The sequence below is a fragment of the Zonotrichia leucophrys genome, chromosome 10, assembly GCF_028769735.1.
Source record: "Zonotrichia leucophrys gambelii isolate GWCS_2022_RI chromosome 10, RI_Zleu_2.0, whole genome shotgun sequence".
Lineage (NCBI taxonomy): Eukaryota > Metazoa > Chordata > Aves > Passeriformes > Passerellidae > Zonotrichia > Zonotrichia leucophrys.
Window position 1 is genome coordinate 14,418,395 of NC_088180.1, and position 26,808 is coordinate 14,445,202.

General features: G+C 46.5%; 1 protein-coding gene across 1 annotated transcript; it reads right to left on the reverse strand.

Moving 5' to 3' along the window:
* Window positions 1-5,458: 5,458 nt before the first annotated feature.
* FAM174B (family with sequence similarity 174 member B) lies at window positions 5,459-21,569 on the reverse strand. Its single transcript, XM_064722325.1, has 3 exons — window positions 21,259-21,569; window positions 14,324-14,455; window positions 5,459-9,217 (listed from the first exon to the last, which is right to left on the reverse strand). Exons 1-3 carry the CDS (start codon window positions 21,531-21,533, stop codon window positions 9,214-9,216), a joined length of 411 nt encoding a protein of 136 aa, XP_064578395.1. The 5' UTR covers window positions 21,534-21,569; the 3' UTR covers window positions 5,459-9,213.
* Between the last annotated feature and the right edge of the window lie 5,239 nt (window positions 21,570-26,808).

The following is a 26,808-nucleotide window of genomic DNA, read 5'->3' on the forward strand; positions in this document are numbered from 1 at the left end:
CTGAGAGGTCTTTCCTGGGGCTCAGGCTGCAAGCCCAGCCTGATGGAAAGCCAGCCAGCCAGCCATGCAGTGATTCCAAGCCCAGCCCCACAGTTAAACAGCTGAATAACCCTGCCCTGGCACTGGGGAAGGGAGTGTCATTCATTTCATGGCTGCAAGGAGCCAGGAGAAATCATCTTCGAGGGGTAAGAAAAGCACACAGCGCCACTGAAGCTGGTGGAGAATTTTGTATTGTGAAGTTCTGCACTCAGGGGCTCCAAAAATGACATTTCCCCAGAAGCACAGCCATGGTGCCATAGGCCAGGCACTGAGGCAGCCTCAGCATCCCTGCACTTAGAGGGATGTGATTTGGTGAATCTGAATAGAATTCAGATTCTAGAATTCTAGAGATTTTCAAGAAACTTTCAGCCCAATGCTGTGTCTTCACACAAGCTGCCAGCTCTGTTTGGATCTTCACTGGGCTTCCTCCTCCACCCAGGCCTCATGGACAGTGACTGGGGTGTGAGCAGCAGCTTTCAAGGGGACAGAACTTGGCAAGTGCTTGGTCACTTGATGAGACTGAAGGGATGAAGGGCCAGGACCAGAAAATGATAAAGAGACAAGTGGAGCAATCACTGCACGTGGTACAAGGTGGTTGGTGGATGATTTGTTAGCTACAAGCTCATGGAGACCAGCAGAGCTCCACACCTGACCAGAGAGATCTCCTCAAGACAGGTAAGGCAGAAAAAGTAGCTCAGAGGATTTGTTCTGAGCACACAGATGTGTTTTGGTTTAAAGTGAAATAATGCTGGTATCAGAAACCGCATTTGTCCATCTGCTTGTTTGCTCCTGGCACCCCTCTCCTAGTGTTTGATAATGCTCAGGGTGGAGAGGGGATGCCTGAGACATCCAGATTTGAGCCTGGAAAAGGGTGAGGGATCTGTGACTTCCTTCCAGCAGCAGTGAGGTTATTGGTCGCCTCTGTCTGACCTTCAGGCAAAATCCTGAAGCTTAAAAAGCCTGGAGCTGGCGTGGCCAAGGGCAGCAATGCCAGCTTGGAGAGTGAGCACTGGGTGTATTGAGCCTGTGTTTTCCCAAGAATGAAGTGCTGCGCTGTGTTCTTGTGGGTTTAGAGCAAACAGAGCAGGGATTGATACATCTGGAGTGCTGTGTTCTGCGTTTGACACCGTGCGTGCACCTCGTGTGCGTGAATTCCTCCTCCAAACAGGCTCCTGCCTCTTTGCTCTCACACTAATGAGATATTCTCACTCATTTCTTTGTTATGCCAGCTCTAATTTCCAGCTCTTTGACACCAGCAACCATTTTTCTCTAAAAGGCTGAGATCACATGGCAGGATTATAAATTTACTCCTGAAACGCACCATTAATAAATAATAAAGTGTTTATAAATATGCAAAATAGATTATTAGTCAATTCTATAAAATCTTGGCTACAGGAGCATAAAAGTGTGCCCTGCAGCTTGTATATCTATTATAAAAAAAAAAGAGGAAGGAACTAAAAAGAAATTCAGATTCCCTTTTTAACTTCCAAGCAGTAAACGCTGAATAACTTATTTCTGATAATGATTATGTTAAAAGCAAATCATTTGTTTCCTTGAAGAGCAATGAACAATGCACTGCAAATATGTGATTTTAAAAACATTATGTACAAGCAGAGGGACAGAGTATGTCCTACATTTGAGCAGCTCATTAAACAGAAGCTCCTCAGTGAGAGCACCCTGTTTGTGAGCACCCTGAGCAGGAGCATTCTATTATTTAAGCTTGGCAAGCTTCAGGAGTGCTTAGAGCATCTAAATCTGCCCATGGAGTCAGAGATGGGAAAGTTGCTGAGGATCTCAGCATTTCTCTGGGTAACCCCTGCCCTTCTAGCAGCACCCATCCTCATCAGGAAGTTGCTGCAGCAATGTTTTGCCTTGTTAGTCCAAAATAAAGATACTTATTTCTCCTTGGCCACAGCTTTATCCACAAGGGTGTCGTTAATGTGTAACACAGAGTGGTTGGAGGTGGGAGTCAGGAAATTGGGAATTTGGTGGCAGAAATACCATGAGGAGCTGGATGGCAAAAGGGGCAGGAGGGGAAGAAGGGCAGGGAGCGCTACATTCACTGCTGAGTTCTGACAGCATTGCTGCACCATCAGCAGGAGGAGCTGCTCTGACCCAAAAAAGGCTACACACAGAACAGAAAACAGGAGACATTGCCCAAACAGACTGGTTTGGTTTTTTTCTGTTTACCTGAGAATGATCTCAGTGCCAGTGGGATCTGTGCTGAGCCCTTATGCAAGGAGATGGAGAGAGCCAGGTAATTTCAGACACTGTCCAAAAGGCAGCACTGAGACAGCTCTGCTGACAGCCAGGCAAAAATGAAGTGGGGAAATGTCAAATGTTCTTGACCTGAGCTTAAACTTTTATGAATTGGGGGCAGAGAGAGAGAAATGTGTCTGTAAAGAAGAGCTTCTCTTCAGATAAATATGTTTGTATCAAGGCACAGACAGTCTGGAAATCCGTGGAGGGGAAACATCTGGGGGAGGCAAAGGATTTGGAAGTGATGCTTGAAGGAATTGATGACAAAGAGTTTATTTTTGCAGTGGTTATTCTGGGCTGGCATCAGAGCTGAGGAGGACCAGCTACATCAACACAGGCCCCTTTAACAGACTTATTCCCTGGCAAGAAATGTACATCTGAAACTCACAGCTGAGGATTCACTGTGAGCAGGGCCAGCAAGTCTGGAGGGGAGTTGGCTTCTGTGGTCCCATAGTCCAAGGAAAGTCTCTTTCCAGTCTGGATGTAAGAGGAAATTGTGCCACAGTTATTTCACTGGCATTTAGACTTGACAGAGGAGCCCCCTAGGGATGCTCTGTGCTGTTCAACACAGGTCAGTGATGTTTAAATTGGTTTATGCGGCTTTTGGAATTGGTAAAGGACCTGGGCAGGTATCTAGTGCTAGACTGTTGATAGGACAGAATAACAACATGTACATTGAATTAAATTATCTCCAAAGAGCCACTCCAAGAAGCTCAGAGGAGTTAGGCTGAGCTTTAAGCAGGTGATGGGTTACCCTTCACAGAAATGCCTTCAAATAAATTGTCCTGGCTGAGGTGCTGCAGCAGGTCATCTAATCCTTATCCCTCCTCATCCTTCAAATAACAGTCCCCCATCTGCACAGGACAGAGCTGAAAGCCTGGCCAGGGAATCTGAGTCCTTGTCCTTGCCTCACACTCAGATCAGTGGGTTCCCTCCATCACTGGGCAGACAGACAACCAGGAGTGTGTTCTCAAGCCAGGGCTGGCAGCCTTTGAAGGCTGGCAATTAGGACTGTAACATCTTCCAAGACAGAGATTAAAGATGCTGGTTGAAGCTTTGAAGCAGCTGCTCCAGCTCCTCAGGACCTGCCTTCTCCTTCCTTGTCCATCTGCAGCCTAAATGGGCTCTCCCCATGGAGCTGGAGGGAACTGAGCTCCCCTGTGCTGCTGGTCCCTAATGTGGAGACAAGTGAGGGAACAAGGGGGCTGGAGACACCAGCATGAGGGGACAGAGAAGCCTAGAAACCAGCCTTATGCCTCCTGAGCCATCAAAAACAGCATCTGGATTTTTAACACCCTTCGCCTCTTAGCTTTAAAAGCAATGGCCACGCCTTCCATGCTGCTTTCTTCAGCTCAAGAGTTGTTTTCCATGAATTAGAAGTACTGTTTTGAAATTTATTTGGCTCATCTAACACGCTGTGAGCAAATGGCCAGGGAAGGAGTGAGCCAGCCTGGAGTGGGTGTCTGTCTGGAACCAGAGCTAGAAGAGTTTCTGGCCTCTTCAACATTGGTAATTGCCAGCTGATAGGGAGATTAACTATCCTCAAGGCTTCTGTACAGCCTAGTTACAGACTACTCAGTCTTAAGCAATTAGAGCTGTTCCTGTTTCACACTCTTAATAGAGCTTGTTGTCAGGCATGATTCCAATCATCTCAGGGCTCAGCTCCTGTCTCTCATAGCATTTGCCACACATCACTGACAATTTTGCAGTTATCAGTATCAAGGCATCCAAAGATCACTGACACTGAGACACAGGGAAGACACCACCCCCACACCTTTTCCAGGGTTGTAAATGTGAATTAGCTCTGTTCACTTAACCTCACTCCTGCACACAGACTCAGCAAGAAGAGCAGCAGCTTGTACGAGGGTGGCAACAGCCACCCACAGCAGAGGGGAAGCTGTGCTGTACTCTGCCCCATGCAGAACTCTTCTAGATAATGCAGAAACATCCCCTTAACAGGATCCATTTGGGAAAAAAATATATTAAGACTTGCCTGAGAAAATCTTTGTTGGATTTTCAGATGTAGGTTTTCCCAAATTTGGGTTTTCCCATGTCAAAATTCAGGACGGGCTGAGCTAAGCCTTGCCCTTTCCTCACACAGCCTCAGCTGCAATCACCTCCATCAAACTCAGCTCTTACTCAGGTAATAATTTCCACAGGGAATTTGCTCATCTTCCACTTGAGACCCCTTCAGAAAGGTAAGTACACCAGCACTGCAGCCTCTGCCTTTTGTTCTGTTCCATCCTCACTCCTGCAGCCTGTCCTGCTTAGCCAGAGTCAGGCTAGGGCTTACCTTGAGGGGTTTTACAGCTTCCTACACAAACCAGCTGAGCTGCTCAGCAGCTGGCTCAAGGCTGACTCTTTTTTGGGTATTCTGAATTAGATTGAGCTTCACTTTGCTGGCAGGACGTAATTCAAAAAGCAGAGGCGGGACAGCAGCTGCCTCTTGTCTGCAGCATTGAATTACTCTGAGACTGTTCCTGAGGAGATGAAGACATCAAGGCACAGAAATCATGGCAGAAGAGAGAGGCAGAGCTGATCCATGCACAGGGTGCTGGACCAGTCTGTCCTGTAGCTGCTCCAGAGCCCAGGAGTGTCCGCTCTCCATATCCAGGAGGAAAACAGTCCCCTGAGAGCTGCCAAAAGTGTGGAACAAGCAGCCTCAGACTGCCCTGATCCTCATCACCAGCACTGCATGCCCTGAAAGCCAAAGGCAAAACTGCTTCAGAGATGGGCAACTTCATCAAGCAGGTCTGGAGGGGAAGGAAGCTGCTGAAGAGCTGTGGTGTGACCTGGCCACCCCAGGGAGGGGACAGGGCTTGGCCCAGTGTGCTCAGAGTCTGGCACAACAAATGTGGCTACACTCCGTGGGCTCTGAGGTACCAAACACCAAAGGCACCGAGATCCCTTCCCTGTTGCAGAGGATTTTGCCTTTGGATCCCAGCAGCAAGCCCAGCTTCCTGATGGCTGATGGGGACCTTGTGTATTTAAACATATTCCTCCACCATGCTGCTAAAACCAGGTTTCCCCCTTGTCAGGACAAAGGGACTCACAACCCTTTAATAACAGAGCACACAGGAGCTCTGACATCCACCTCATTCCAAAAGGCATCAGCCCTTTCCCTCTCCTGGCCTTAAACATAACACACAGCACAAGGGTTTCAAGAACATGTTTAATGATGGCAGTTTCTACTGAAACACGTGAAGTCCATTCAAACACAACCAATTTTTTCCTTAAAAAGAAGCTTTGGTCACAATGACAAATTCTTTTTAAAAAAACTTCAAAGCAATTGCACAAAACTGAACACATGGTCCTGATACCTCCTCACACACAAACTGCAGCAGCAGAAACTCATCTAACAAGGAAAAAATCTTTAACAAAAACCACAGCTCTCCACCCTGCAGAGATTATACCATGTACATGGAATTAGAGGGAACAGTTATGAACAAAATGTTTGACTTAATTAGTGTCTAAATTTTCAAGCTTCATTAGTGCCTGTAGACTGTTACAAGTAAGTTTGGTCTTAAGATAAACACCAGGGGATCACAGAGTCAGTGTGCTAAACAAGTGTTTGCAGTCATCTCTGCAACTTCCAGGGAACAAAAGGGGGGGAAATGAAAACACAAAGCTATCTGTGTACTTAGTTCTGCAGGTAAGCATGGCACACTGACTTCTGGCTTCTCAAGTGTAATCTCTGGTGACAGGGCTGTGGCTGGAGCAAAGCAGCTGCAATTCTGGGCAGGGTTTTCCCTCCACATGCACAAAGGGAAAAGCCTCTGACTCACAAACTCGGTTTGCCTCAGCCAGGAGTTGGAGGATTCTGTAAGCAGTAAGTGAGCTACAGACAAGACAGCTGTAATAACATTTCTGTTTTCATTTTCTGTAACAAAAAAATATGCCTTTTAAAATGCTCTTGAACAAAGCAAGTTTGACTACGCAACACAAAATAGCAGCAGATACTAAGACACGTTACAGTCACAATCAGATTAAATCTGCAGTGTAAGATACACAGAACATTAAGGTAAAAAACTCATGTAGTGGTTAATGGCTATTTCTTCTCTGATGAACTCCTAGAACTACCTGAACCAAACAGTTAAAATTATTAAAACTATGTTTTAAACTGATTTCTACAATTAAAAAAATATTCATATATATACTATTAGATGAGTCACGTCAAGTGCTCTTAAAATCTTAACTAAATATAGCTATAGAATATTTAACCAGACACTTTAAATCACATACAGCAAGTTTTGTAGAGGTAAACATTGCCTCACATTTGCAACAGCAACTGAGTATCAGACAAAGCATTTGGATTACTTTAATGACAGTGAGCAACTGGTCAGGTTGACCTTTTATTTCCACCAAGCAGCTGCTGCTTCCCTATAAGCACTTTTTAGCTTATGGCACACAGTTTGGACTTCCTCAAGGAGCCAGGAAATCCCAGCTGCTGTTGAGCACCTCCACCTTCAATACTCGGTCCCTGTCCACCATTGAGATTTGGCCACGTTGTGAAAATAGTGAGATTTTTTTTGTTTTTTAAGCTACAAGCAAGGGGAGCAGAAGGCGTTTGCCAGCCTAACTCAGCAAGTGACCTGAAGCTGCTGGAAAAACTGATTTCAAGAACCAGCTTGCTCAGAAGGCAGAAGTGCCCTTCATGCTTATTTTCTCCTCATCTCTCTCCTACACAACTTGGTCTTGCCTTTTTTTTTGTGCAAAGAGATGGTTTCATTCCCTGTCTCCACTCTGAGAGTGCCTGATGCTCAGCCTAATGAGCGTGGCAGGAGAGTGGGCATGAACACGTTGCCATGGTGCCTGCACAGACAGGGCAGCCACCTCATCCCCTCCCCTCCTTCCACAAATGCCAACAGAAGCTTTTAACCTCCCTCTCTCCTCTCAGCATTGCCACTTCTCCGACTCCAAAAGGGCTTGGTCTGCCCACAAAGTTCAATTGCCAGCCTTCACTCTTGCAGCCCTGAATAAACTCAGTATTTCCTTCTGGAGCATCCAGCCTAGAGCCTGAAACCTGTTTTACTGAGGTGAGGAACGAGCTCCAGACCTCACCTGAACCTGCAGCATCGTTCCACTCTCTGCTCCCTGTGGTTCCTGCCAGCCAGAACAACCTGCCCAGCCCATCCTCACCTCACAGCTGACATGTCAAATATTGCTTGGTAACAGAGGCACAGAATGACTCAAACTATTCCATGAATGAAAATAACAGAGCATTTTATAGTGCCTTGATGACTAATATTAACACAACAGTCTGCTTTGGGATTTTTCCATCCAGGCTGAGTTGGCTTGTCTGCAAAGCCTTTGCTGAGTCACAGCTAAGGGAAAGCAAGCTGTGCTATGGCAGCTGCTGGGATGAATGCACAAGGCTGCTGGAAAGGAAGAAAAATTCCCCTTCACCTCCTTTTACTGACTGAAGGGCCAAGGGGAACCACACAGAACTGGCGCGGGTTGTGGTATCATGACAAAGCAGTGTGGTTTCTCAACAAGCCTCAAATCTCAATAGGGCTTTAAAAAACAGATAAAAACCCCAAAAGTGGCAGCCTGCTGCAAGGCTGGTGCTTTGCCAGAAACTGCAGTCTCCTTGAGGGATTGCAACTGCAAGGCTGGGAGAGGGTCAAGCAAACAGTGGGACAATCCTAAAACAATTGGAAAATATGCATTCCCCAAGAAAAGCAAGGTTTCAGCCAGCTTAAAAACCCAAAATAGAAGGTGTTAAGGAGTGCAGTAAACAGTAAAATCTGAACTTCATCTGTGGTTACTCTAAAGGAAAACCACAAATAAAGAAAGTAACCCAGTTAGGTTTGCCCTTTCTACCGCTGGCCTGGAATGCCTGGATGCCTGTGGTCTCCCAAACCCAACCTTTCCAGATGCTGCAATCCAATTCCCACAGTGTCATCCCACAGCTCTGACCTCTGCAGCACAAAGCACAGCAGGGAACAACAGCTAAAAATTGTCCTTGAGTTAAATGAGCTTTGTCAAGCAGGTAGTAAAGGAAAACTTCCAGTTTGACAGAAAATAAGATCATTTACATGAAGCTTCCATGAAAAATAAGACATGTTCTCTCTGCAATCCAATCATTCCACATGAGGACTTAACTTTGCTTAGAAAAAGGTAATGAATTGTAGACAAGTTACAGTCAGCACAGGACAGTACAAAACACTGGTTTTACTCCCAGTGGAAGGGCAGAAAATTACAAAAATATATCTTCTTTAATCCAAGATTGTTGTAGTTTAGAGCATGCCTGATTCTTCCTATTTCCCTGTGGTCTCACTTACTGAAGTTGATCTGATCAGAGCTCCTTGGGACAATGAGTGTCATTGTGAAAACTTAGTGCAATTGTTGTTTAAAAAAAAAATCAGTAGCAAGTCAAGAAAATTTCCTACATGAGTCAACCTCCCCACCCCTTCCCACCCAAACCCTACACCAAACACAGTGTGGCATTTCAGCATGGCTTACATTTTTACCATCTTAAGTCCTAAGTCACCTCTGTAAGGCCCAAAAATAATTCTTGATTTTTTTTTAAACACATGATCCGTTTAACAGTGACTGGAGTGTTGAATTAGGATTTTAGAAAATAAGTCCTTGGGGCAGCTTGCTTTAATCTTCCTTGTCTTCCTCCTTCTGCAGAATTTATTTGGAGTGTAAGGAGCTGCACCTTGTAATGCAGCCCTCCTAAAGCAAGAGAGCCCAGTTTGCAAAGAGGAACTCTGGTCATTCCAACGCAGGAGCTGGGACACCAGGGAACCAGATGGTGCTGTTTGAGTCAGAAGATCCACAGCCTGCTGTACAAACAGCACCTCGAGGAGGTGCAGAGATGAAAGCCTCCCCTTTCACAGTTATGGGTTCAGCAGGTCCCTCGACAGCAGAGTGACGTCTGGCAGGGCACTGACGCTCCACGGAGCTGCTTTACCTGGAAAGCAGAAGAATTAATACAGCTGGAGATTTGCAATTAAAATTACTCACAGGCAGAGATGAGAACCCACGTGTGAAGTGGAGAAATAAAATCCCAACGGGCACAAAGGAAAAGGCAGCATCATTCCCTGGGATTGCCACTGATTCCAGCAGTTTGTGTATCTGGTGGCAGTGATGGGATGTTAGTGCCATGGCAGAGAAGAGATACCAAGGGAAGACAAAAGCAGACTTAGATGAGGGAAAGGCCAGGTGCTGGAAGATCCTGTGGTCACTCACAATGCAGAGCAGAGAAGGGAATGTGCACAGGGAGGCACATGAAACCACATTCTGCACCTCACAGCTTTGGCACACCAGTGCACCCCTTACCCATCAACACACATGGACCATCCTCCTTGCTATGGATGCTCCTCCTGACGCCCTAACTGCTTCAGGGTTCAAAAAAAATCTTAACAGGAACCTGTTACACTGCAGGAATAAGGCAAGAGCCCTCCCATAGGACTGCAAGAGCAGCAGAACATGGTGTGCTCTACAACAACTGTCAAATAGCATCAGGAAAGAACTGGCCTTCAAAACCCAGCCAAAATTGCTTTTTGACTATCTCTTTTTCTCCCCTGCTGTAGACCTATGGGAAATCCTTAACAGCAGCACCAAAGCTTTGGCAATTTGTTGTATTTATAGTGAGCTGCTGCCTGTGTTGGTGATTTGCACCCCCTTCAGATGAGGATAAATGATACCCCTCCATTTACACACAACTTGTCACTGCTGCCTGCTGGGAGAAAAAAAATAAGCTGCTATAAACCCCAGTACAATTCACCTGGCATCATCCAGAATTGCCTGCAGCTTTCACTGGAAAAAAGTCCATTAGAGCTGCTCCCTTGAGAGTGAACACCTCTCAGTAACAAACAGAACAATTCCATGCTCCATTCAGAGCTGCACACGCAGCCAGGATCTGGAAAGGATGCAGTCCTAGAGAAGGCACCAGGAGTGTAACCCATATTTTACAGAGACTCCCAAGGCTTGGGTACATCAAAGGCTGAGCCCTGCAACTGTGCTGAAGATGTTTCTCTACAGTTCAATGCTATCAGTGCCTGGAAAAGGGATGAATCCAGGATGCAGCCCTTACATGTGGTGTATCTTTCTAAAACATCCTGCAAGCTCTCAAAAGCCCTTTAGACCCACAATGGTCAAATAAATATTCCTGTCCACTTCCCTCAGCCTGCCACTTCTCCTTACACATAAATCCTTCTCCTTTCAAGAGCACTTTGGAAGATGCATTCCTAAACCACTTCTACGTTCGGCCAGTGCTGCTGCTGCTGTTAGAGGAAAAATGACAATCCACAGGGAAAATAAACTGAGGAATTTTACTCAGCCGACAGGAAGGACAGAGGCTTCAGTCTGCCCCAAGAAAAACTTTCTACCAGTATTTATTTAGGAGCCTGACACCAGGACTGGCATTTAAATTCCAGGTTCCTTCCCCAGCTCTGGGCTCACACATGGCACACATGGCCCTGGACAGTTGTGAAATTCCCCCAGCTGGGCCCAGCAAGCGAAGCAGGAGCAGAACTCGCAGCCTCCAACAGCTGCAAGTCAGCAGGGAGAGGAGCCACTGCTGATATCCCAGATTACTGAAGTGCTTTCAAAGCCTTTCATGTGCAAGGCGCCACAGAATTTATTCAGAACCTGTTTTCAGTTTCCTATTGAAGCTGACAAGAAATCCCCCAATGAGCCTCGCTAGAGTTAATAAGCTTAACAAGCTAACAATTTTATTTACCTTTTCAGAAACTGGTTCTTTTTGCAGCTGTTTTAATCTCTTTTCTCTTATTACAGAAAATAAGCAGAGTGCTCTGTGGTGGGGGATGGACACCAGTTTGTTGGGGATGTTTGCCTGTAACCTACTTTACTTCACTGCTCTCTACTCAAATATCCCTGAGTGCCAAATGCCTGATGAATCCATGGCTGAGCTCCATCACAGAGATCACAGAACCCGTGCAAATTCCCCCTGCCCTCCTGAAAGAAAGAGCTAAAGGAGCAAAGAGGAGAGGGAAATCTTCAAATCAGAATCTACTTGTAGGATGAGAAAAAGCACATATGGAGAGTGGGATCTAGCTTTCCACTAACTCATTTTTGAAGATGTGCGGCAAATCCCATCATAAAACTTGAAAAACTATCTGACATCTGGGAAATGATGACCAATATAGTTCATATGGTCCAGGAATCAACTGGACAAGAGTACTTTTTGGCCTTCAGCACAGACTGAATCAGTGATCAAGAAGCAAACACTCTTTCCATTGCTCTGTTTGCTTTCCTTGTGTAGCTTTATAGCAATTTCAGAACAATTCCGGAGCTATTTATCCAAATGCCTCTCTCAACAGCAGAGCAAATATATAGAGAAACATACATATTAAAACAGTGGTTTCCACAAAGCTTTTTAAGGAGGTATCAATGTCCAAGTGATCTGGCACTTTTACTCAGTGCCAATCTTTGTTTCATACTTTCCACCTCTTTTCACATAGAAATGGTGCCTGCAGGATTAGAGGCCATGGACAGAGCTGCTTCCCTGCTACTGCAATCAGGTTGCAAAGAGGGGATCTGATCCAGCACACATTTGACAGAGGCAGCAGTGGGTGGCTTTTGCATCCACAAAAAGGACCCTGCTTGGGGAAGATTTTGAAGTGCTCTCATTAGTCTGCCTTACTGGAGAAAGGTGGTTATTTCTTGTTGCTCCACTGCCCAAGGGAAGTCGGGGGGGGAACTACTGGGAGCCTAAAACTTTAAAGCTTCCTGAAAAAAAAAAAAAGGAAAAAACAGCAATGACCTTCATCCAACAGCCCAATTTACACTGTCTGCTGTTCTTTGATGCCTCGTGTAAGACTGGAAACAAATCTGCACAAGGACAGAGCATTAAAGGAAAGAAAATTAACTGCACGAGAACCAATTGGAGAGGTAAATGTCGCTTCTCCCCTGTTGCTGCTCCACACCAACTGCCTTTTAATTAGAGAGCTGTTTGCATTACATGGGGAGAGAGCACAGAATCTCAATTACTCCCCCAAATACAGATGCAAGTGCCAGCACGGATCTTTCAGCAATGGGAGGGGATCTCAAATAAGCCAGCTCAGAGCCTCCCACACCATGAATACCAGCTTGGGGGGCAGGGGAGGACTCAGGCAGGTACATCAAGAGAAGATCTGTTAGAAGTTTGTCCTGTGACTCCCTGTGAGCAAGTCTGAGCTGCTTTTTCTGCAGCTCTATCCTTCTCTTCCTATCTGAACACAAGCACCAATGAAAAAAGTCCTGAATAGTTCAATGGTCAAACTCAGCGACTCCAATTTGCAAAGGAGTCTCTTTACTGGTGACAGGATTTGTGAACTCTTTGGGATACACTCTCCAAGCTGCACAAAGGAAGCAGAGAGCTTGACACCTTCCACAGCAAATGCATCCTCAAAGAAGCTTTCCCAAAACCAGCACTGCTAAGAGGCTGTCTGTAAGATGATCTTCCCCTCCAAAATGAGTAGCTCTGTTTGAGCTAAACAAAAGAATTCCTGAAACAGCAAGGACTGCAAAAATCGTGCAATTTAATAGCTGCTGCACTATGGCAGAAAGGAGGAATTCCCACAGCTGAAAAGAGGACTGGTTGGCCAAGAGCAGGGACCCAAGATGAACTGATACCTTCAGTGATAGCAGCAGAATTCCTGCTCCAGGGAAGCAACGTCAGATAACACAGCTCTCAAGAGACAAATGATCTCCAGCAAGCTCTCTTTGTTCATCCACTACTTCACTTTTAAACATCCTGTCCTGAAGCACTGCCATGACTGAGATTCTTCTGTTCTCACTCTTTGGGGAAAAACCCTCAGATCCCATTTCCAAAAGTTCACAGAGAAAGTATGGAGTTAAAAGGAAAAGGGTGGGACATGGGGGCTGTTTAAACTCAGATCTCTGCACTCTGGGTTTAACAAAGCTTGATTCCAAAGCACAAACTGCACAAGCTGAAATTATCAGAGTAAACCCAGGACTGCTACAGGGAATGGCAAAAGTCAGGTAAGGACTGATAGGAGTCTTCCAAATCATGAACTAATTGTTTACACTAAGGCTTGACTCACACCCTTCATTGTTTCATGGCTCTCAACTATTTCCTGATTTTTATAGAGAACTAATGCAATGATTTGGGAAACAACCAGTGGAGCATATGGTGGGGTGTGGTTCAGATGTTGGCACACGTGCTCAGAGCAGATGTGGTGTTCCCCCTTTTCCAAAGTTAGTAGATGGGCACTGTGAGTAAAGTCTGTAAAATCACCAGTTAGAAGTTGTCAAGATCTGCATTTTTATAATTAGGAGAGCTTATTTCAGCCGAAGTAGGACAGATTTTAGAGCAGGCCTTATTTGGATGAGAACACAACTTGAATAGTGTGGATGGCTTGATGCAAACAAAAATAAAAGATGCAGATACCCTGATGCCATAAATCAACAAGCAGCATCTTTATGTGCTGAGTTGTTGTCATAAATCTTCAGGCCCAGAATAGGCAGCAGAACTTTGGGGTTGTCACACCACTTCCATCTCAAAAAGAGAAACATATTTAAGGAAAGTTTGTTGCTAAGGGGTAACTGCTATCAGCATCACTGAGGGCCCACAGTCCTCTGTGTCATAGACCAACACAGGAGCACTCCGGTACAAATCTTGCGGAGATTCATTCTGATTTCCCTGCCAGGCTCACAGCCTGGGAAAGAAGCCCTGGATCCACAACCCTTGATCCACAGCCCTCCATCCAGTGTGAGCACACAGCAACGACTGCCAGCAGCTGCCCGAGAGGGGAAGCTCAGTCTGTCAGACCCTGTCAGCTATTTGGGACACGTGTACCCCGTTGTGCTGCTCTGCAGGGAAAGAGGAGTGCAGACAGCCTGGGCAGTGACAGGTTATTGCAGGAGCAGGGAGGACAGAGCCCTGCTGGGAATAGCCCTAGGAGTGTAAAGGAAAGGGATAATACTTGGGCAAAGAGGGAGACTGTGACTGCCTCATCCCTGCCAAGTTAGCCCAGCACAGAAATAAAAGAGCTGTTTTCACTAACAAGAGCTCAGTGAGCAAGCCTAACTGGATGGATGGCAGCAATACCTGTATTTCACATCAAACACTGTTGAGTCTTCATCCTCATCGTCTTCTTCATTCAGAGGAGCCATTTCCACCCTCTCGGCCGGGGTGGTGATTATGTCGTACTTCCTGGTCTTCTTAATCCTCTTGCCAGACCTGAAACACAGAGGGGGGAAACACTCTGTATAAAATGCATTATACAGCATTCCTTGGAGAGGCTGAAGCTGCTCTGACTCTGCTGGATTCAGATCCCCTAACAGGAACGCTGCAGAACCAGCCCCTGTCCCCTCCTGCTGCCTTTCCAATGCCCCTCTTGGTGCCTGTGTGTGGAGCAGCTCCTGGTCAGCTGCAATCCAGGTCAATGTCAGCCTTTCCACTGCTGACAAACCAGAGGTGCTCTGGCACCCAGGGCAGGCACACGAACGCTGCAGCCACCACGTGCTCCTGCTGCCACCCTCAATAAGTGAGACATGGGCTTAATCAGCTCAAGCAGCCACAGGTTTAGTGAACATGCTCAGATGAGAAAGCACAGGTTAAGCCCTGCTGAGCCATGGGAATGTTCTAGGCAGGATTAGGAGTAAGGAGGTGATGCTGTCTGGGTACAAAACTGCCTGCTTTCCTTGCAGTCAGGCCAAGCTCAGGACTCTCACAGCAACAGCCCTGAGTCTCACCTGAAGCAGTTTCAGGCTCCATCTGTGCAGGTGCTATGAAAAATAATCAACCATTGTTCAAAGCTAACTGTGCCTACTGCCTCTCCTCCCACAGATGCCAGCCTTACCTTCCTTTGTAAATGGAGATACTCACACACCTGCAAATCCCACAGTTTTGACAGATCTATTTTCCAACACTTACTTTCAATTAATAAACACTTTGTGTGTGGCTTTTCAACGTATTCTCCGCCTCGAGCTTGAATTGTGAGGGTCCTTTTTTTTTTTACTTCACCTACTGTTTTCATGTATACTAGGAAGGTCACACTGCTCATGCATGAATGCATTTTTGCGATTATGCATTCAAGAACGTGTTGATGTGTACTCGGCCAGCCTTCAGGGAGAAAAGTGGATGGTTTTGGTTAACAAAATGCAGAACTTTCCCCTACACCTCTCAGCAAACAAAACTGCTACCTGCCAAGCATGACAAGGGAGCTGGTGCAGGCACAAGCAAGCAGCCCAGCAGAGTTTTGGTAATCACAGCTCTGAGCACACCCCAAGTACACTTTCACCATCAAGAAGCCATGCCCCGGCACATCATGTGAGGTGTGCCAGATTCAAAAGCACAGCTTTTGCCTCAAGAAGACTTTAAAATAGTTCCACAGCACTGCAGAGACACTGGGACTCCAGCCCTGAGCGTGCATCTCCACCACAGTGGTCCCTTCCAAGCTTAAAGTTAAGGAAATTTAAATCAGTGACCAGCTCTGATGTGGAAATCTCAGTACCTCTGCCAAGCTCGGCTTTTGGGCAGTAGTCCAAGGCTGAACAAACAGGTCCCAGCCCTTGGGATGAAGCAGTTTGCATTTCCTCCCCGTTCTAAAGGCTGGGGTTGCATCAGGAGTGAGGAGAAAGTCACCTCCTGGTCTTATCTTTAGAGCTATCTGGGCTGCTGTGTCACGCAGAGCACGCAGAGCACGGCGTGGTTTGTTCTTTTACTGCTGTTGTTGAAACAAGTGATTTTATATCCAGTACAGGAGGACTCTTAACCCAAACACTTCAAAATCCTTTTGAAACCACTTCTCTGTTACTCTGCTTCCCTGCTAAAAACTAGCAGCAAAGTGACGCAGGGAGGACTCTTCTCGCAAGTAAAACATTGTTTTTACATGAAATATTTACTCATGCTGGGAAGCCTAAACACAGACCAAGACTAAGCAGTCAGAACTAACCAAGCACAGCCTTACCACACTGCACTCACAGGCTACAGGGGGTTTCCATGGGTTCCATTTAAGATCCTACCCAAGTGTCAGGCCCACTTTACTGAGACCCCTCCTCCCACATTCCCTCCCATTAGAAAATGTAACTTGTTCCACAGAGTTCATCTTAAAACTGTTAATAATGTAGTGGGTGAAGAAATTACTGCAGAACAGATATTTTTAGAAATAGGAAACTAGAATCCTTGTGCCTCCAGCCATTAATTAGTCTATTTGGGCTACATTTTCAAGAGGACCTGGAGAAGAACTCACTGTACAGTGACCTATTAATCCTCACAACCTCACTTAATGATGGTGCTCATCTAGGATAGGGAGGAAGCTCATTTGGCTGCTGGATTTTGGCTAAGCTGCTACAACCAGTTGTTTGCCATTGATAAGGCAGAAAGGTCTTTCTTTCCCTCCCACCCCTTTCTCAATCCATTCCAGCCCAGATTATCTAGCTAATTTGCCATTAATCTGCTTTCCAGCAGTCCGTTTTCTCATTTGCTCATTTGCACAGCTCCCCCAGGCTTCATAAATACCAGAATTACCCGAGCTAGCTTTGCAGGAAAGCCTTGGGAGTTTCCCTACATGCCTGTCAGGAAACTGTTTCCCATTAAAACCCCTGAACCTCAGTGGGATCCCTGTAACCATCAGCAATGACAGCACAAAAAGGAAAAGCACTTTATTCAGCAGGTGGGACCAGGCAGCAGAGTCAGCAGAGCAGCACAGGGCAGGAACTACAGAACACAAATGTTTCATGAACTCTGGACACCTCCTGGACAGGATCAGGACACATCAGACCTCATGGGCAAACAGAGCATCTCCTTTCCAGCCACATTCATTTTGTGGGGTTTTTTTTAAGCAAAAAAGAAGCAAGCTGGAAGCTTTGGGCAGAGTGTGGCCCTTGCACAATGACAATGCACTCCCTAGGGTAGAAGTGGTTCTGAGCAGTTTAGCACAGAAAACCATCTTCCACTTAAAAAATCCTGTTGCTTCTGCTGATTCAGCCACCCCCAGTAATTAGGAGGGAGTGCTACAGGTCTTGCCCAGAATTATGAGGAGGAATGAAAACCCAGGCTAACTGGGGGCATGGATATGAACCTTTCACTGCAGACCCAGGGCTGAGGCACCACACAGCACACCAGGGTCTGCCTGCTCCACCCTCATCCCTCTCCAGACAGCAGGGAATGACACACAGAGAGCAGAACGCTGCCTTTGTGGCTGTACTTTGACCAGAGGCTATTTTGATCAAGCACCAGTCATATGCAGCACTTCATCCTCCTTTCTGAGGCATCATGTGGTGGGCTAAGTGCTCGAATCAACTCACTGGTTCATTGTATTATTTACGCCTCTAATCTATTTTAGTCCACAACCCTGACATTCAAAGATTATTCTTTTCCTGACCCAGAGAGAGAGAGGTCTCCGCATTTTTTACCTCCTGCTAAGAGATGTAGAGGGAGACCACTATCCCCTAGCAAGAAAGAAAGAAAAAAACAACAAAAAAACCCCAAATAACTCAAAAAAAAGCTTATCCCTTCTAAGTAGAGTGCTTACTGAAAGTCTTACTAAGCCAGTCCCTCCTAGAACTGCAGCAATGTTCTATGCAGAATGGAATCAGGACCAATTTATTTCCTGTTAATGGACTCCCTTAGAAGTTAAAAAAAAAAAGGAACTAAAAACCTCAGGAAACTCCAGGCTTCCTACCAGCTGATGAATGAGATCAGCAATATTCCATTCCTGTTGATCTCTCTGGCTATCTCTGCTCTCTGGATGGTGCTGTACACAACAAAGCTGAAGCACTAAGCCAAGCCCTCATGTGTTTTCTGGAGATGGCACGTTTCTGGACTGACAGGACAAGGAGGAATGGTTTCCAACTAAAAGACAGCAGGTTTAAATTAGATATTAGGAAGAAATTCTTTTACTGTGAGGTGATCTTTGAGGTCCCTCCCAACCCAACTGTGATTCTGTGATTCCATGATCAATCCTGCCGCCTGCCCATGGCGTTCAACATAGGTCACATATATATATATATATACATATATATATATATATATATTTTTTAAGGTTGGATATTTGGTTGATTTTGGGATTTTTTCCTCTCCATTTAATATAATTTAATTTGAGTTTTTCTTCCCTGTTGCAGGCAGGAACATAAAGCCTTGTCTTTGCTGGAGTACTGTAACTGGTTATAATGCAATTAATTTTAAATCAGTAAAACTCTCTGGGGTTAAGCCTTGGATGGCCTGGAGCAACTGCCCAGCTCACAGAACAAAGGGTCTTGTATCTTATGATCATATGCTTGAACCTCTCTCCTCAATCTCATTTATACCAGTTTTGCTATTACTGGAAAACTAAGCTTAAAGTGGTATTTGATGAAGAAATCAAAATTGAACAAGAAGAAAAAACCAACACAATGAAATGCAAAAGAAGCAGGTAGTTTTTCTCTAAAAATCTAGATATACAGCAGCATTTTCAGCCTGGATTCTGTCTGTTCAAGGGCAGGTCAAGACATGATGCAAACACTTACAGAGCAGAGTTTTCTGCAAGTAAAGCTTTGGGTTGCTCTCATCTGGCCCACTGGAGCAAAAGTAACTTATTAGATTTCCCTAGAAGGCACACGGTCCACCAGCACAGTTGGCCACATCTGAAAAATTGTGTTTCTTGTGAGCTGATCCCAAAAACTGCATTGAAATTGAATGAACTGAGCTGCACCAGGGGAGAGAAACAGGGCAGAACACGGAGGTAAAAAAGCAAAATCCAAAACTCAGATCAAAGAGTGCATTTAGCCACACACCATCTGTTGCAAGACACTGTGTTTCTTGGTAATGCAAACTACCCAACTATTTGCTTGAGAATAACATGGAATTTGGTTTGTTGTGGAAATGGTTTTGGGTTGGGAGCATGCAGAGCCCACGGGTGTAGGAAAGAAAGCAAACCCAGGACTGAGCTTGCAAAAAAGAATAAATAAATAAATACTATAGCAAATTAGAGCTTGCCACATGCAGACAAATAGCAAAGTCTTGGCTGGCCTTCACAGACCCCAGCAGCCACAGAGAGAAAGGAAATTCAGACCACTTCGGGTGTCACCACATTCTGAACCACACAACCATCAGATGAACTCAGAGCATAACATTTCCAAAAGGAATGAAAAGGAATCTCTGAGTGCTGCCTTAACAACTGAGCTGAAAGCGGGAGAAATATATCTATTCCTACTCAAACAAAAAAGGGAAATAATATCAACAAAAAAATATATAAAAATGAGATGTAAATAAAAAATAAAATGCATAAAATATTAATCTGATGCCTGTGACGAGTATCTGGCCAATCACTGGTTTACTTCATCTCTACAACTCATATAAAAGGACAATTTACTTCCAGCAATACAGAATAATTTCACAGTGAAAGTTTAATGAAAGACTGGATTTCAGCAAAATCTCTTTAATAAGAATCCATGACTCTTCAGAAAAAAAATCAGAATGTTTTTGACTAAGTGTGAACAAAGCTTGTATTCTGATGGAGAAAAGCTTTACATTTATTGAGGGTAAATCCCTTATCTCTTCTGCAACAGAATCTCCACTGATCTGTGTTGTCAGCTACAAGTGTGACGCTGTACAAACATACCTGTTGGTATTCTTGCCTCGTTTGCAACTGGGATAACTGTTTACAAACAAGTGCTCTGTCAGATAAAGAAACATTCTCAGAAGCCAATAGCTTCATTTTCCACTTCCCCAGCAGGTTCTACCAAAGATACACATGACATCTCAGAGGGTGTTTAACATATCTTTAATGCTGCATTAACTCTGATCAGCTGTATAATGACGACTCTGGCATGGGAGAATAAATCCATCCTTCCCAAGGTGACTTTAACTTGGACTTGTTTTTGCTGATAATGGTATAGGGAAGGCCTTTAAAGGTTATCAGCTTGCCTTCTTTGGCTACCAATATTCAGCCAGGTCTCCCTGACACAAGATATTGCTTTATACTCAGAAGAAACTGGGGCAAAGAAAATAAACTCTTCAAGATCACACGGAACTAAGAGTAGAAACTTAGTGCAGGATGAAAAGCCTTAGTTATAGACTTCCTAATTCTAGCTCATATAATCTCTACCAATTCTGGTGTTTGTATGTGACAACTCTGTACAGCTGCAAAGCAGACATTTTGAAAAAAAAAACAAAAAACACCTCTTTAGCATTTTATTGGGCTCTCCCAAACCACATCACTTTATGAGCACATTTATTTGCACTGCCTGTGCCAGCTGCTGCACACACTTAAGCAGAATACAGTTAAATGTCAATTTCTTCAGAAAGTACCAGCCCTGATCATTTCGGTTTATAGACCACGCTTTGGAATACTACCATCGTCAACACTGCCCTTCCTACACGGAATTAGCTCAAAGCAGGGGATGCAGAGCATTCAGCCATGCACAAAGGAGCTGCCTGAAGACAGAACAAGGAAGAATGTGCCAGCTCCACTTGTTTAACTGCTTCTGTCACCTGAGCCATGGCTTCGGCGCCGAGCGCCAGCTGTTCCCTCTGTCTCTTTCCGGCTGGCCCTGCCCAGCAGCCGGACACCGAGCTGTGACACCGAGCTGTGACACTTGGCCATCTGGGCCCCATCTCCGGCTGGGCTTTGTGTGTTTCCATGGCCAGGCTCCCCATGGCTCCCTGGGCACCAGTGTCCCACCACCATCCCCGCCAACAGCCCCGCGTATTCCCCGATGTTCCAGCGGAGTCTCCCGCGCTCCGCTCCGTGCGCAGCCCAGCCCCACACAGCGGGTGCAGCCCCGCTGAAGAATCCCATCGGGAGCCCAGCTCCGGCCCCGGTTTCCTGCGGGAGCGGAGCGAGGCGAGGCCGTGCCAGGCCGGCAGCTCCGCACGGCTCCCCAGGGACCAGCCACACACACCGGGCATCACTAGCAGGTTATATAATACATGACTATCTGTAAGATACGTATTATATTTATAAATAATAAAGCAATCAAACAGGAGGGGTTTCCCCCCTGCGGCCCCTCGGCGGGTGCCCCCGATGGCGGGTCGCGGCTGCCGCGGGCGGTGCCCACCTGAAGACGCGGAGCAGGAGGCAGCCGATGAGCGCGGCTGTGAGCACGCAGGCCCCGATGACGGCGGCTTTGAGCGCGGAGAGGTCGCGGAGCATCGCGGGCACGGGGCTCAGGCGGGCCCCGCTGTGGTTGCCGGGGCCCGGCGCGGCGGGCGGGCGGCTGCCGTTGCCCGCCGGCGGCTCCAGGCTGCCGCGGGCGGCGGGCGCGGCGGGCAGGAGCAGCGGCAGCAGCAGCGAGGCCGCGAGCAGCGGCAGCGGGGCGGCGGCGGAGCGCATCCTGCCCGCTCCGGCTGCCCCGGCTCCGGCCGCGCTGCACCGAGCCCCGGAAGGCAGCGCCGGCCGGCCCGGCTCGGCCCCCGCCCCCCGAGAGGCGCCGCCTCCCGCCGCAGCCGCCGCCGGGGCCCCGCGGCCGGGCACAGCCGGGGCCGGGCCGGGGCCTCCGCAGGCTCCGCTCCCGGAGCTTCCGCGGCCTCGCCGCCGCCTCGGGCCCCGCTGCTGCCGGGGCCGGCGCTGCTCCCTCGCTCAGCACGAACAGCTCTTATCAGAGAGGATGCAAGGGGAATGCGATGGTGGGGAAGGGTCTGGAGGGGCCATACGAGGGCATTTGGTTGTTCAGCCTGGAGGAGAGTGAGGACAGAGCTCATTCCGGGCTGCAGCTTCTCCGGAGGGGCAGCTCCGATCTCTGCGCTGTGTGACCAGAGACCAGGACCAAGAGAACCTGGGGGTCCGGGGAGGCTTAGGATGGGTATTGGGAAACGGTTCTTAACCCAGAGGGTGGTGAGCACTGGAACAGGCTGCCCAGAGAAGGGATCACATCACCGAGCCTGGGAGAGCTGAAGCAGCATTTGGACAACAGTCTCAGGCACAGGGTGGGACAGTTTGCCTGTCCTGTGCAGAGCCAGGAGTTGGACTTCGATGGTCATAGTGGGTCCCCTCCACAAAACTCTCTGTTTCTGTGATTCTACGGCCACTTTTAATTGCAACACACAACATCGGCCCAGCTGCAAAACAATCGCAGGGTTCATGCTGCCATCAAACAGGGCACAGACCTCCCGAGCTGCTGGGTCAGCATGGCCCAGCTGCTACATCAACAATTCCTACATAAGATTTATGTCTTTTTGCCTTTTCGCTGATCACCAGGGCTCTGCTTCCAGGGTAAGGTCTTTCACATCTTTAAAAATGTAAGATGTGAGAAAATCTCAGCCATGTTTCTCCAGTCCTGGGGCACTGAGCATGTGAGTGGTGCCATCAGCCAAGCCAGGCAGGGAGCATAATTATAGGAATCATGGAACATCCTGGGCTGGAAGGGAATCACAAGGATCACCCAGCTCCTGGCCCTGCAGAGGACAGCCCCCAAAATCCCACCTGGTGCCTCAGAGCATTGTCCAAATCCTGCTGGTACTCTGTCAGGCTTGGTGATGTGACCACTGCCCTGTTCCAGTGACCAACCACCCTTCTCTAGATCCTCCACCATCTTCATAACCCTCCTTTGAACACTCTCTAGTGGTTTTATATTCTTCTTTTGTTGTACCACCTAAAACTGCAGACAGTGTTCGAGGTGAGGAGAAAATGAGGGAGCAAAGTGCCTGTGCCATAATACAGCCGAAACTAACTTTTGCTTTCAATGTTCAATATTAGCAAGAGCTTCATTGCTGCTAAATAATTGTATGTGGAGAGAAGAGCACGTTGGCACTGAAATTATGTGAAACAAAGGGGGAAGATGAAAGAGCTGATTTCTGTCCTATTAAGCTCTGCACTTCACGGCTGGCAGGGCAGGGTATGATCGATATTATATGTGTGACTAAGCCGTGCAGGAGATGACAGAGGTGTATTTCTGCAGTCAGTGTCCCTCCAGAGAGGTGGCAGTGGAATAATGCCTGGTTCATTGGCCTCTCTGGCCAATTGGGATGCTGTATCAAATGCCACCCACTCGGTAATAAAAGCATCCTGTGTGTTTTGCAGGAAATTCTTTGCATGAGGAAATTTTGACATGGACACTGTGCAGAAGGCCCCCTACACCGTCTGAACTGGGCATTGTTCCGAGTTTATTTCATTGCTGACTTTTGTGCAGTTTCCCAGTTTCCAACACGGGGCTTTGGTTTATTTCTGTTCAGAAAAAAAAAAAAAAAAATCAGTAAAAATTCCATCTGGACAGGAGGTCAGATTGGTGGTGCGGGCTATTTCCCAAATGCTGGTGTGAGCGCTGCTCACATGAGTTATCATTTGTAAACACTGACCCTGTTGCTGGCCCTGCCTGTTCTGAGATGTTTGCCAGCTGCTGCTGGCCTCTGGCAGATCCCTCTGGCATTCATCCTGGCAGAGCAGGAGGGGGAAGATGAGGATGAGGGAAGATGTGTAAAGGACTTCCAAAACAAGAACCACCTCCTGCAGTTTGAGTGAATATATTGGAGGTGAAGAGCCATTAACAGCACGATTTTGGAGAGCATAATTTGTTTCAAGTGGCTTCAGGATTTCTTGTTTTGGTTTGGCCTTTTTGTAGGTTTATTTTTATTTTTTTTTCTCCTCAGATCTTTACTGATATTTCCCATGTAATTTGCCTAATTTGGGAATCATTCCTGGGTCCCAGTCTGGAATGTGGGATTTCGCAACTCTGTTCTTCAATGACATCATGTGGTTTGTTCTGAACACAGCAGTAATAAATGAGAGCAAGGGGAGCTTACCAGCCCTTCTCTAATAAACATTTTATCTGAACAGTCATCTTTTGGGGATCTGAACTAATTTGTGGGGTTTAGATTTTACCTAGTAAGTCATGTTTTCCATGTATGTAGGACAAAGAGTCCCACTTGGATAACAAGGAAGGATTTTGGTTTCATCTCCCCCTTAGCAGTGGTGGCTGTGAAAGCCAGAACTCCCGAGAGCTTTGGTAGAAGAACACGACTTTGAGAAATCCAGAGGAAGTTCAGACAGTAAAAAATGCAGAAAGTATTTGGTTTCCCCTCTGATGAAGCTTGTGTTTCATTCCTGACACAAACACTCTCCTGGAGGAGAAGGCTCTGCGGGTTGCAGGGCTGGGAGTTGGTGCAGCTTTTCTCCCTGCTGAGTTTTCTTCCCGTTTACACCTGCTCGGTGTCATTACAAGTTGGAGCTCACAGTAGCAATTGCACTTTCTGTAGAAGAGCCTGTGCTGGCTAAATAGAAGGAGTGAGCATTTCTGTATGCAATTGCTTCTGGGAATGGCAGATTTCTGTATTTATGGATGCCTGATACAGGAGCAGCCCTGTTTGTGGGGAAGGCTCTTCATGCACTGCTTAGCAATGCATATGAAGCTCGGGCTGTCCCTTCCTTTGTGCTCTCAGATGGCCTCCAGGCAGCACCCAGATGTATTTTTAGCTCTCGGAATAGGGGGAAATTTGCAAGAAATTGTGCAGAGAAGAAATAAGCAAAGGAGTGGAAGCTGGCTCAGTCGTCAGATTTGGGCAAGCTGGATTTGCAGGAATAAATAAGTGTTGCTGTGAGAGAAATGAAATGTGTGCAAAATGAGGCAAACTACATTCCCAAGGATTTGCTGCAGAAGTAATACACCTCCTGGAAAATACCAGGGTCCAGTAAGGAAGGAAATAAAATGGAGCTGGTAAGATATTTGTGCTCCATGAGCCCACCTCTGGCATCTCAAAGCCAAAAAGCCAGGCTACCAGCAGAGATATAAATTCAAGGAGCAATCACCTCTCCATCAGAGAGTGTTTGAGCTTGGATGTCAGACAAGAGAGCACAGGGTAATTGCAAGATTTAATCATTCCTCCAGTGACTATTTCTAGATAACCTCAACCAGCAGTGCAGTAAAACTGCAATGCCTCATCTATCAAGTGTGGTCCAAGGGCTGCAAATGTCCTATTGCTAAGTGAAGAGCAGTGGTGTAGAGCAAGCAGGAGCTTCAGATATACTTGGACAAGTCTTTGCACATTCCTAGTTAGCACATTACATTAGACTGTTATTTCTATAACCCTCTAAAACATTTATGGCTTTTTGCAGACATTAAATACCAGTGTTACTGCTGCAAAAGGCTTGTAATTTAAGTCTGTGATAAGCAGCAGATTCCTTTTAAATGAGGTTGGTGCAGTCATTAAGCTGGGGTGCAGAGATTATCTCTTGAGCAGGTTCTACAATATTGCTAATACACAGAATGTTGCAGTGCAGCAGTTAATCTAAAGAAAACAGGGAAAGGAAGGACAGCAGTAAACCACAAATCTTTGTTTAGTTTGGATAACAATAATCAAAGAACACAAAAGCCGATTAGGACTTTGCCTCCCACTGCTTCACTGCCTATTCATGCAGTCTGTCCTGGCTGGCCTGCTGAAGTGCAACCTGAAGGAAATTGACAAATAATTCAAGCCTTCTTTTTTTTTTTTTTTTTTTTTTTAAGATAACTTGCAAATGATGTCCTTAGACTGGTTTTCTTCATTTCAGCTGCATGGAATAAACTTGTCAGGGTGGTAGTGGCTAATGTTGCAGCCTCAGATATGGTTTTAGAGGTTCATTGATGATGTTGAAGTGATTGCCAAGTAGCAGGACTCCATCCAGAATTGCAAGTGACTGGGATATGGAATAAACAGAATTGGATTTAACCTCTACACTATCTCCCAGTGCAGCTGAACCATCGTCAGACACGGCACTTATTTTGTCATTGCAGGAAAATCAGTCAGACCAACTCAAAGGGGAAATATCTGTGCTGTGATAGTGCTTCTCATCCATCAGAACCTACTTACCCACGTCTCAGAGGTCTGCACTGGCAGAAGAAGCAGGGAATCCAGCTGAGCCCTTGCAGGATGCTGCTCTAACACGTGTTGGTCATTGCTGCAGTGAGAGCAGCCTGGGCTGTCTGTGGAGCCCTCACCAGCACACATCCCTCTGGACAGTGCAGCCGGTCTCCAGAAGGGCTGGAGGGCACAGAGGTGCCCTGTCACTCGTGTCCATCCCACGTGGAGCACTGTAGCCATGATATTTTCTGAAAAATCCTTTCCTTAGGATTTTTTCTCCTGAGAAGCTGAGAGGCCTCAGGAACAAAATGTAAACAATGATTATCTGATGCTGTGGGATGCAACAGGTGGATCTGTGATTGGTCTCATGTGGTTGTTTCTAATTAATGGCCAATCACAGTCTAGCTGTCTGGACAGTCTCAGTCAGTCACAAGCCTTTGTTATCATTCTTTTTCTATTCTTAGCCAGCCTTCTGATGAAATCCTTTCTTCTATTTTTTTTAGTATAGTTTTAATATATATCATAAAATAATAAACCAAGCCTTCTGAAACATGGAGTCAGATCCTCATCTCTTCCTTCATCCTAAGACCCCTGTGAACACGGTCACAGAGCCCCTCACCCTGGCAGTGCCTCTGGAGAGGGGATCACTCTCCCTCTCCCACACTGTTCCTGTGATTTGGAGCTCCTGGGTGCTCTTCTGTAAATTGTGAACCACCCCAAAGGGCTACAGAAGAGGGAGTGGTTGGGAGTCACACACCTGGCCAAGCATCTGTTTGCAGGTCCCAAGAATGCCAACACGCAGCAGAGCAGGGAGCAGGGGTGAGGCACAATATATC